The sequence below is a fragment of the Manacus candei genome, unplaced genomic scaffold, assembly GCF_025592945.1.
Source record: "Manacus candei isolate 608988 ecotype Guabito, Panama unplaced genomic scaffold, ASM2559294v1 h1tg000037l, whole genome shotgun sequence".
NCBI classification, from domain to species: domain Eukaryota; kingdom Metazoa; phylum Chordata; class Aves; order Passeriformes; family Pipridae; genus Manacus; species Manacus candei.
This window is the reverse complement of record NW_026138085.1, coordinates 1786018-1797274: the sequence shown is the minus strand read 5'-3', so window position 1 is coordinate 1797274 and position 11257 is coordinate 1786018. Positions and strand designations below refer to the sequence as shown.

The following is an 11257-nucleotide window of genomic DNA, read 5'->3' as shown; positions in this document are numbered from 1 at the left end:
AGGAGCTTCCAGCCCCATCCCAGCACAGGAGGGGCCGGAGCCCGGCCCAGGGGCGGGATCACCCCCCGGCCAGGCCAGCGGGCAGCCTCGGTGCCTGCCCGAGCTTCGGTGTAACCGCCCTGTACATAGACGAGCTACAATCATTAAAGCTGCTGAACCCCTCGCCAGACAACTGGATTTATTGGGAACAGGCCCCCCTCCCCTCACTCCTGCCTGTGGGGGGCTGGCAAGGTCCAGGGATGAGCCCCCCCAGGAACCAGGGCTGTGCAGGGGGTGCACGGGTGACACCAGGCAGAAAGGGCAGAGGCAAGAGATGGGTGAGATGGGGCCTGGCTGTGGCACTGAGCACCCGGAAAAAGGGCTGGCCAGGGTTCCTGGTGCTGCACTGGGATGCAGGAACACTCTGCAAGTGGCACTGGGCGGGTTGTAGCCCCTGGAGAGACCAGCTCGGGGCGTGGGGCAGTGCCAGGGACAGCAGCCTGTGGTGGTTTGCTCGGGCAAAGCTTTTTGGGGGGCAGAGAGGGACGAGGGGGACTCGCAGGGTCAGCTGAAGTGCAGCTCGGGGTCGGGCTCAGGGACTCTGCCGGGTGGTGGGGGTGGCGCACGGAGCTGCAGAGAGAGGAGAGGAGAAGCAGTGCCAACATGCTGAGGCCACTCATGCCCCCTGACACCCCCCAGAGCACAAAGGTGACACCATCCCTTGTCATGGGAGAGCTGGGGGAGGACTGGGGGCTCTTACCGGCCGGAGTCGGGTGGCTGCCAGGTCCGGAGAGCTCTGCCCGCTGCCCGTGCCATCCTGCCGGCAACCTGGAAGGGCCCAGCAGCTCAGCCTGGCTTTCCAGGCCCTCCCAGCCCCTTCCCAGCTCCCCTCCCCAGCACTCACCTCCCAGTGATGTCTCAGGAGCAGGGCTGGGGGTCAGCATGGCCCCGGGGGCGAGGCCAGGAGGGGAGAAGGGTGGAGGGGATGGCGACGGCAGCTCCTGGGAAGACACGACCAAGAGGGATGGGAACAACGGGAAGGGGGTCTTTTCCCCCAGCAGACAGTGGGAACAGCACCCAGGGGACACAAGGACCCTCCCACCACTGACCTGCCCTGCCACCTCCCGGGCCCCGGTGAGCTCCTCCACCACCAGGGAGGGGAAGACGCCGACGCGGCCGTCGAAGTCGCCGGTCCAGAATCCGTCGTCCACCTCTCCAGCAGCACGGGGCAGCACCCGGATGATGGCTCCCTCGGGGAAACTCAGCTCCTCAGGGCTCTGCCCCTCGTAGTCGTACAGGGCCCGCACCAGCCAGGCTGTGGGGACGATGGGGAGGGCGCTCAGCACCTTCTACGGTCCCGTCCCCCTCCCCGGGGTGGGGGTGATTGTGCAGCACCCACCTCCAGGCTCCAGCACCAGTTCTGCTGCCATGATGCTGGAGAGCTGGCGGTGCAATGCCGAGGGTCCTGGGGGGCCGAGCCCGGCCCCTGACTCGCACCCGAGGGACAGCAGGTACTTTTCGGGGACGTAGCCGACCTGGCCTGCCTTGTTCCGAGCCTGAGGGGGCAGAAACCATGTGAACATCCCAGCCTATGGACAGGGAACAACCTGGGGACCTCGAAATGGTGGGACTCAGCCTGCTCCCACCTTCACCCATTCCTCTGCGTCCCCGTCCTCGATGACCTCCAGCTCCTCGCCCTGGGTGATGGACAGCTCGTCCGCCTGGCAGCCCTGCAGGGCAGAGGGACAAAGTGGCAGGGAGGCTGAGATGCCACCCCTGGGCAGGCAGGGTGAGAGACAGGCAGCTGGGGCCGTACCTGGTACCCAAAGATGACCCGGCAGGTGTAGGGGTAGGTGCGAGCAGCAGGACCAGGCTCATCGTCCCTGTCTGGCTCGTCACTGTCCTCGTAGTCATCGAACTCGGCCGGATCCAGCCCCGTGGGTGTCTCCTCGCCTGTCCCCACCATGGCCCCCGCCAGCCAGGCGTCCACGTCCAGCCCTGCTGCCCGCAGCAGTGCCAGCCGAGCCTCGGCCTTCACTCGACTAACCTGGGGACACCCACAGTGCCAGAGTCTAAGGGGACACCCACAGTGGGGGGACAGCCAGTCCCAACCTCATTGTCCCCATCCCCAGCGTGGTGGCCACGGTGGTAGAGCATCCCCAGGGACACATCCCCGGCACCACATCCCAGCCACCACACCTCCCCATCCCTGTGTCCCCCACCCTGGGGGTGACAGACCCGCCTGGGGGACCCACCTCCGCCTTCCGGATGTTTTCCCTCGCTTCTTCCATCTGCCGCTCCACGGTCGCCGCTTCCCCCTCGGGGACCTGCTGCCGCCTGGCCTCCAGCCGCTGCAGCACCTGGGAGGGCACCCGCAGGTCAGGGGGTGGTGGGAGCTGCTGAGGGAATGGAGCTGCCCCTTGAGCCCCCCATCCTGTCCCATGGGGCAGGACAACACCCACCTCCTCGCTGTGTGCCTTGTTTTTGCGGTCCCGGGTCACGCGCGTGGCCCAGCGCCGGGCCTCCTTCTCCAGGCTGGCTCCATCATCCCCTGGCGGCAGCAGGCACACCTGGGCAAGGACACGGGGGTGAGAAAGGCTTGGCTGCACAGACCCCCACGTTGCTGTAATGTGTCCCCCTCACCTACCTCCTCCACCCCGGTGAGCTGGAAGCGCTGCTCGGGGGCCAGGGAGAAGGCGGGGTGGTCCTGCAGGAAGAGGAGGAGGTCCTGCTCCCGGCACACCTGCGGCAGGGGAGCGCTGTGGGGCCGGGGGGCTCACCTGTGCCCTCCTGTCCCACCCAGCTCCCGGGACGGTGCCGTTACCCGCGCGGATGCCTCTGCAACGCCCTGGAACCAGTCCCGCGTGGCCCGGCAGGTCTCCACCTCCGTCCGGCTGGCGGCCGACAAGTGCTCCCGGAGCCGCTCGTACAGGTCCCCGTCCAGCGCCTGGGGGGAAGGGGGTGGAAACCCCCCCAGCACTGCCTGCATCCCTCCTGGAGCATCCCTGACCCCCTGTGCTGGCGGGACCCTCCCTGCTGCCCCCCTTGCAGCAGCACTGGGGAGATGCTCCTGGTGGGACCCTGGGGAGGGGGCAGAGGGGGGTCTGGGCAGCTCTTACCTGCATGGCTGCGGGCAGCTCCACTCGCTGGTAATGCTCCAGGTGGGCAGTGGCAGAGACCAGGGCAAAGCTGTACTCGTTCTGCACCCCCGCCAGCTGCCTCGAGTGCTCGGCCAGCCGTGCTGAGAACTGTAGGGATGGGGAGAGCAGGGCTTGGCTGATAGTGTGGGGGCCACTGTTCTGTGTCCCCCTGCATCCACCCGCCTGGGTACCCCGCCAGCCCCCTGCGCTGCTGACCTTGGCACTGAGCTTCTGCAGACTGGCCTTGGTGTGAAATATCCGCCGGTCGCTCTTCCGGAGGCTGGGGAGGATGGGAGAGGGGTGTGAGACCACTCCACAGCCACAGCAGCCCCCGTACTGTCCCCCACACTCACCGAGCCTCCACGTCGGCCGCCTTGTCCCTGGCCACTTCGCTGCTCCGCTGGAGGTGTGTGAACTGCTTCTTGGCCTTGTCCAGCTCCTTCACCGACTCCAGCAGCTCCGCCTGCGCCTTCTGCAGCCGCTCCATGCCCTGCGGGGAGCGTCAGCCGGCGGGGGGACAGCTGTCCCCACCGCCCGGGCACAGGGGACACATCCTCGCCCCGGTACCTTCTTGAGCATCCTCTCCTTGGAGAGGCGGGCGGTGCGGGCAGCCTCGGCGGCCAGGGCGCGGTAGCTCTCTGAGGCGGTGACACGGACCTGCCCGGCGTGCGCCGTCCCCTCGATGACGCCCTTCCAGACAGCGGCCACGCTCCTGCAGGCACGGGGTGAACGCAGGGCAGGCGCTCCCTGCCCCGCTGCCAGCTTTTGGGGGCAGCCAGCAGGACAGACAGCACCCCCAGCCCTGGTGGAGCCCTCCCAGTCCGGCACCGCACCCATGGGGACATCCCACCCAGGGCTGCATCCCTGGACCTGAGTCACGGTTGGCATTAGGCATCTCCCAGCTGGGAGGCCATAGCCAGCCCCGGCCCCTTGTCCCCACCCCTGTCCCTGTCCCCAGCCCACCTGGAGTCGCCGGCCTCACCGCGGCCCCGCTGCCAGTCTCTCTTCACGAACTGGCTCGCCAGCCTCTGCAGTGCCTGCGGACAGACCCGGCATTGCTGGCACTCCCCAACCCTGCCGACCACCCCAGCACCCACTGTCCTGCTCTAGGCCTGAAACTGGGGTCCCCCGCACTGGCTGCCCACCCCATGAGCCCAAGGACACATATGTCCCCCCAGAACAGAGACACACCCCCCCTCCAGTGGCTCGGTGTTAGCAGAGATCCCCTCATGCTCCCCCTGAGAAAACCTTTTTGGGGAGCAGCCACCAGAAGATCACCCTGCTGTGGCTTTTGGGACCAGAGGTTCTACAAGGGGACACCACCAAGGGACACTGGCTACAGACACAGAGCAGAGGAGCCCCCAGGAAAGCCAAGCACAGAGAGACCCCAACCCTGGGGGAACAGTTTCCCCCCACCTCAGGAGGGTGAGGAGTGGGGTGGTACCATGCCTGGCTGCAGGAAGGGGGGACACAGTTCTTGTGCAGTATGTCCCCAAGGGATGCTGCGGGGACATCTCCCGGCAAAACCAAGCTCTGACATTTCAGAGCACTGCCCTGCAATGACCCAGCAGACAGCAGAGCCCAGCAGTTTCCCCCCCACACAGGGTTTTCCCTCCAGGCTCCCAAAACACCCAAGGTTCAGACCATGCTGTGCTCAGCAAAGCTCCCGGCGAGTGTCTGAACATGGTTGGGGTCCCCTCAGCGAGGGACATCCAACTGTCTATCTGCTGCCACCCCCTTGGGCAAACACAGAGCTGCCAAGCCTGGATAATTCCTGAGGCTGCCCATCGCCTGCATGAGGCTGTGCCCAGCTCTGGACACCCCAAACAGGCAGGATGGGGCCCATGGCTCCCCAGGACATTGGTCCTGGATCTGGCAGCACCTCGTCCTTACCTGTCCATACTCCCTGTCGATGGTGGCCCTCTGCTTGCTGTAGGACCTGGGGGGAGAGGGGACATGGGGCAGGAAAGGACACACAGAGAGGGGCAGGGACAGGCCACCCCTGCCATCCCCCTGCTATCCCCCCCCGCCACCACCCCTCTGCCATCACCCGCTGTCATCAACCCCTGCTCTTGTGCCCCTGCCCTCATCCCTGATACCACCCCACACCTGGATGTCCCCATCAGGCCACCCCAGAGGCTGGTGGAGCCTGTGACCTCGAGGTGCCACGCTCAAGGTGAACTGTGCCCGGTCCCTGGGCCACACGTGGGATGAGCTGCCTGGTCTCCAATCAGGGACACACACACACCAGTGGGATGAGCTGCCCGGTCTCAGCTCTATCGGGGGGTGTCACACACACGCGTGGGGCCGTACCTGATGTCCTCCAGCAGCTCGGCGTCCCGCTGCTGCTTGCTCTGCAGGCCCGAGAGCTGCTCCAGGACGTGGACCCGCAGCTCCTGCGTGAGCTTGACCTGCGAGACCGCCCTGCTCAGCCCCGGCCCCGCCGCGGCGCCGGCCGCGCTCGGCTGCGGGGATGGGGTGCGCAGACGGGGTGCGGGGATCGGCTGCGGGGATGGGGTGCGGGGATGGGATGCGGGAATGGGGTGCGGGGATGGGGTGCGTGGAAGCGGTGCGGGGATGCGCTGCCCCCCCGGCCCGGGTACCGGTCTCCACCGCCCCTCCTCCTGGGTGCCCCCCAGCCACAGCCCCGCTTCCCCAGCCCCGGGGAGGGTCCGCCGGCGGCGAGTCCCGGTCGCGGCTGCAGGACACGGCAGCACGGGAGGACACGGTCCCGGCCGCCCGCCCCTTGCCCCGGCGCGGCCCCGCGCTCACCTTGCGCGGCGGCGGCTGCATCGCTGCGTTCCCCCGGTGCCGTCCTGATCCCGGTCCCTGTCCCGACCCCGACCCCGATCCCTGCCCCCGATCGCGTGCGCGGAGCCCGGAACTGCCGGGACGGGCCCTCCCCCGCCCCCAATAGGCCACGCCCCAATAGACCACGCCCCATCAGACCACGCCTCGTCAGGCCCCGCCCCCTCCCGAGGACACGCCCCTATCCATTACCCGCCCACCGCGCCGGCCAAGCCCCGCCCACCGAGGTGGCTTTCGCGCCCCCTGGCGGCCAGTGCGGCACCAACGCGGGGAGCGGCGGACACGGGACAGGGGACAGGGGACAGGGGACACGGGGACAGGGGGACACGGGACAGGGGGACACGGGACACGGGACAGGGGGACACGGGACAGGGGACAAGGGGACACGGGACAGGGGGACACGGGGATATGGGGACAGGGATGGGGAACATGGGACAGGGGGACACGGAGACACGGACACGAGGATAGAGGGACACAGGACAGGGGGACACGGGACAGGGGGACGCGGAGATATGGGGACAGGGATGGGGAACATGGGACAGGGGGACATGGGAGAGGGGGACACGGGACAGGGGGACACGGGACAGGGGACAGGGGGACACGGGACAGGGGGACACGGGGACACGGGACAGGGATGGGGAACATGGGACATGGGGACACGGAGACACAGACACGAGGATAGAGGGACACGGGATAGGGGGACACGGGACAGGGGGACACGGGGACACGGACACCGGGATACGGGGACATCGGGATGTGGGGACACGGGGAGACAGGGATATGGAGACACAGGACAAGGGGACTCAGACACGGGATATGGGGACATGAGGAGGTAGGGACATGGGGAGACAAGGATATGGAGGCACGGGGATGTGGGGACATGGGGCATAGGAACATGGGGATATGGGGACACGGGGAGACAGGGACACGGGGACACTGGGATATGGGGACATGGTGATATGGGGACACAGGGAGACAAGGATAAGGGGACACAGGGAGACAGGGTCAGGGGGGCACAGGGAGACAGAAGGACAGGGACACAGGACATGGGGACTTGGGGACATGGGGAGTCAGGAGGGCAGGGACACAGGGATGTGGAGACATGGGCACATGGGAAGACAAGGACATGGGACACAGGGATAAGGGAAGCAAGGAGACTGGGACCTAGGGAGGCAGGAGGGCAGGGATGCGGGACATGGGGACATGGGACATGGGGACATGGGACATGGGGACACAGGGACATGGGGACACAGGAGGGCAGGAGGACAGGGACATGAGTGACAGAGGAACACAGGGAGATATGGAGGAAGGGACATGGGGACACGGGAGGGAAAATGTGGACATGGAGACACAGGGATATGGGAGACAGAGACGTGGGGACATGTGAAGACAGGGACATGGGAACATGGGGACATGGAGACATGGGGACAGGGGGTCACAGGAAGAGGGAGAGACAGGGGAGCACAGGGATATAGGGACATGGTGGGTTCTGGAGCACAGGGCAGCACAGGGATATAGGGACATGGTGGGTTCTGGAGCACAGGGCACTGGGAATGCTGGGGACCAAGTCCTTGTGCACAAGGACACACAGGACACTGGTCCCAGGACATGGTGACACGTGGGGTGCTGGGGCACTGGTTCTGGGGCGTGAGGACATGTGGGGCAGTGGGGCCTCAGCCCTCAGGCACAGGGACACACGGAGTGCCACGTCACATGGGAGATGCAGAGCCCCTGGCATGGCAGGACCCTGCCATGGGGACACGGGCACGGTGCTGAGCAGTGGCATTTGGTGGGGGACACCTGGAATCATGAGGGGTCTCCAGCCAGCCCTTGTCCTGTCTGTCCCCCTGTCCCCCTGTCCCCCTCCTTTCCCTCCCATCCCTTTCAGCTCTCACTTCCCTGTTCTGGTTTTTCTCTGTGGTTCCTGCAGAGCTTGTGGCTCACTCCACTGTCCCATTTGTCCCCTTCTTGCTCTTTCCTTGACATTTTTGGAGTCAGCTGCACGTCCTGGATCCCCTGGTGCGTGACAGTGCATGAGGCTGCTCTGGGCTGGAGAAGTATCACTGGGTCTGTTATTCCCCTCCTTGTCCCCTCTGCTGCAGGAGGGAGTTGGGAAAATGGATAAGGGCCACCCAACACCCACTTTGGTGACAGGGAGGGGACAGCAGAGTGGGACAATACAGGGTGGCCCCATCTACAGGGTGACATCAACTTGTCATCCCGACCACAGTGATGGATCCCTGGGGGTGTCTGGTCCTGGTAGGGCTGAGCAGGCAGGTGCCCTGTGTCCTGGGGGTGCTGCGGTGGGGCAGGGACACACGTCACCGTCTGCCTCCTTCCTGTCCCACATGTGGGGCACAAACAGCTCCATTTTCCCACTGCTGTTCTCTACTGTCTGCCGGTGGCTGGAAATCCCCCCGGCCTCGATGATGTCCCCTGGATGCTCGGGGGTGGTGACAACTGTCTGACACCTTGTGCTCCTGTCTGGCCGTGCACACCACAGGGACGTGGGCAGGACGCTGGTGGTGACGTGGTGGAGAAAGAGGAAGGGGAGCAGGGGGAGAGAGCTGGGGCTGGTCCCACCGCAGTGACGTGCAGTGGGACCAGCCCTGCCTGTGGCATTTGTGCAGACCCGGCTGGCTCAGCCGCCACTCCGCAGAGATGTCCCGGCCGGTGCCACCGCCCGGCCACGCTGCCACCTGTGTCACCCTCCTGCTCAGCTGCGCCTGGCTCGGCTCTGCCACACAACCCTCCCCGAGTAAGTGCCTTGCTGGGTCTGGGGGTGATGGGACAGGGCAGGGAGGCCTCGCGGGGACACCCCAATATCACGTGCCATCATACTTGGAGGGGATATCTGGGTGTCATGGAGAAAGCTTGGGGCACCGCTCTGCTGCCTTGCCTTGGTGTTCACACTGAAAATCTGAGCGAAGGCCTGAAACTCAGGCAGCATTTCCCCTTTTGGCAGCAAAAATTCAGATTACAGCTCTTGTAACCTGAATTTTCCCATTCCCTGGATGTGGAGGGGTGGCAGAGATTGTGGGAAACCTGTTGGATGTAACCTAACCCCCTCAGGATGAAGCATTCTGGGGACCCACCTGGATGGAATTTTTGGAGCCAGGGGTGATGTGTTGGGAAGCGGAGCCTGGCTGCATTTTGTCAGCAAGCCAGAAAAGGGATCTGATCTGAAGACTTTTGTCCCTTGTCCCGGGACCTTCCTCTTCTTTGCGTTTATTCTTCGCATGCAGCGAAAAACCCCCAACCGCAGGAAGACAGGGACCCATGGAGGGCAGCTGAGCTGGGGGGGAGGAGGCAGAAGCTCCCATCTCTCATCCTGGCACGGATGTATCTCAACCCTCTGCTGGTGTGGGTTTCCCATCTGCCTTTTTGATCCCGTTGTGCTGGGCTTGGTAGGACGAGGGACGTCAGCGGAGCTGCGTGCCCCTGCAGCGGTGCGTGGGAGCAGAGCCCAGCTGGGATGTGGGCAGGGTGCCCAGCTGGGCTGGCACTGTGGCTGTGGTGGATGGCACAGGATGTGGCACAGCTCGGATTTGCCAGGACAGCAGGATGTTGGGGGCTCCCGTGTTGGAGCTGCCCCTGCTGTGGGACAAGGAGACACCAGCTCCTGTGTTTGCTGGCGGCTCTGCGGGGAGGGGTGACAGCTCCTGCGTGGTCCCCAGTGGGAGGGGGCTGCAGGGAGGGGTGACAGCTCCTGCGTGGTCCCCAGTGGGAGGGGGCAGTGGGAGGGGGCTCTTGGCAGAGTGTGATGCCTCATGTCTTCCTCAGTGCCTGTCAAAGGGCGATCCTTCATCTCCCTCACGCCCCGAGAGAAAAACCTGTGCCCTGGCGCCTCCGAGGAAGCTTTTCTCAACAGCACCCTCAGCACCCTCCTCCTCCCCGCCCTCTACTCCGTGGTCCTGCTCGTGGGGCTGCCAGCCAACGCTCTGGCCTGCTGGGTGCTGGCCACCAACTTCAGGAGGTGTTCCAGCACCCTCTTCCTGCTCAACCTGGCTGGTGCTGACCTGCTCTTTGTCCTCCTGCTGCCCTTCAAGATCTCCTACCACCTCTTGGGCAACCACTGGCTCTTTGGGGACTACTTGTGCCGCACCATGGTGGCCTTCTTCTATGGGAACATGTACAGCTCCGTCCTCTTCCTCACCTGCATCGGCCTGGAGCGCTACATCTCCGTGGCACACCCGTTCCTGTGGAAGGGCTCCAGCTGGACCAGGGGCAAGGTGGGCATCTGTGTGGGCATCTGGCTGGTGGTGGGGGCTGGCATGAGCCCTCTGCTTTTGCACTCCCAGACACAAGATATCTCGAGCCTGAACATCACAACATGCCACGATGTCCTAGAAAAGGGAACACACATGTTCTTCCGCTACTATTTCCTCTCCCTGGTGGGGCTGGGCTTTGGTTTGCCCTTCGTGCTCATGACCATCTCCTACAGCTGCATCCTGGCGCGGCTGCTGGCCAAGGGAAGGTGCTATGGGCAGGTGGTGCGTGTCCTGGCCCTGGTCCTCCTGGTCTTCATCCTCTGCTTCACCCCCAGCAACGTGCTGCTCTTCATCCACTACATGCTGGAGCCCACGGGGTGCCACAACATCACCTACTTCTGGTATGCCCTGGCCCTGGTGCTCAGTGCCTTCAACAACTGCTTTGATCCCTTCATCTACTTCTACATCTCCCAGGATTTTCGGGGCTGGGTCCAGGATGCCAGAGGCCGCTGCCTGCGGGGGCTGGAGTCCTCGATGGGGAGGTCCACGGAGAAGACAGCCTTGCCCCTGAGGTCCAGTGAGCAGAGCCAGGGGGTGCCAGGCTGTGTCCTCCTGCCCAGTGAGGAGGGATCCTGCAGTGTGGTGCCCAACACGAAGGGCTGGCAATAGACTCGGGCAGAAAATCCCACCTGGATCTGAGGTTCACTATGACTTTGCCCCAGTTTTGCAGTTTTGCTGGCACTGCCCCATTTCATGGGTCCCCCAGCTGGGTGCCTGGCCCTGGCACCTTGATCTCCCCACCTGCCACACCCTGGCATCCCTCACCACTCCTCCTGCAGTGAGCAAACCCTCCAGAGTACAAATAAACCTTTATTTCTCCCTGCTGGTGGCAGGAACAGGTATAAACCCCCTCCCTGAGCAGGGGCTGTCCTCCATTGCTGGACTACACACTGGGCACACACGGCCAGCCCTGCTCCTGTTGTCCCCCCCCAAAATATGCCACAGTAAATACAAGAAGGGAAGGGGGAGTGACTTGGGTGTCCAGACCCTGCCCCATGGGCCCAGTGCTGGAGAGGGGACATGCTGTGTCCCCCTGTGCTGGCAGACACGGTGTGCCTC

General features: G+C 64.7%; 2 protein-coding genes across 2 annotated transcripts; one reads left to right on the top strand and one right to left on the bottom strand.

The window, feature by feature from the left end:
- Positions 1 to 182: 182 nt before the first annotated feature.
- Positions 183 to 6019, bottom strand: FCHSD1 (FCH and double SH3 domains 1). Its single transcript, XM_051793785.1, has 19 exons — positions 5892 to 6019; positions 5433 to 5530; positions 5013 to 5058; positions 4083 to 4156; positions 3687 to 3831; positions 3473 to 3609; positions 3336 to 3399; positions 3099 to 3227; positions 2804 to 2926; positions 2627 to 2722; positions 2442 to 2549; positions 2235 to 2339; positions 1796 to 2026; positions 1626 to 1709; positions 1379 to 1535; positions 1089 to 1294; positions 884 to 980; positions 740 to 807; positions 183 to 609 (listed from the first exon to the last, which is right to left on the bottom strand). Exons 1-19 carry the CDS (start codon positions 5910 to 5912, stop codon positions 544 to 546), a joined length of 2055 nt encoding a protein of 684 aa, XP_051649745.1. The 5' UTR covers positions 5913 to 6019; the 3' UTR covers positions 183 to 543.
- A 2540-nt stretch (positions 6020 to 8559) lies between these two features.
- On the top strand, positions 8560 to 10999 carry LOC127473769 (proteinase-activated receptor 3-like). Its single transcript, XM_051793815.1, has 2 exons — positions 8560 to 8685; positions 9711 to 10999. The coding sequence occupies exons 1-2, from the start codon at positions 8589 to 8591 to the stop codon at positions 10805 to 10807; spliced, it is 1194 nt and encodes a 397-aa protein (XP_051649775.1). The 5' UTR covers positions 8560 to 8588; the 3' UTR covers positions 10808 to 10999.
- Positions 11000 to 11257: the final 258 nt, after the last annotated feature.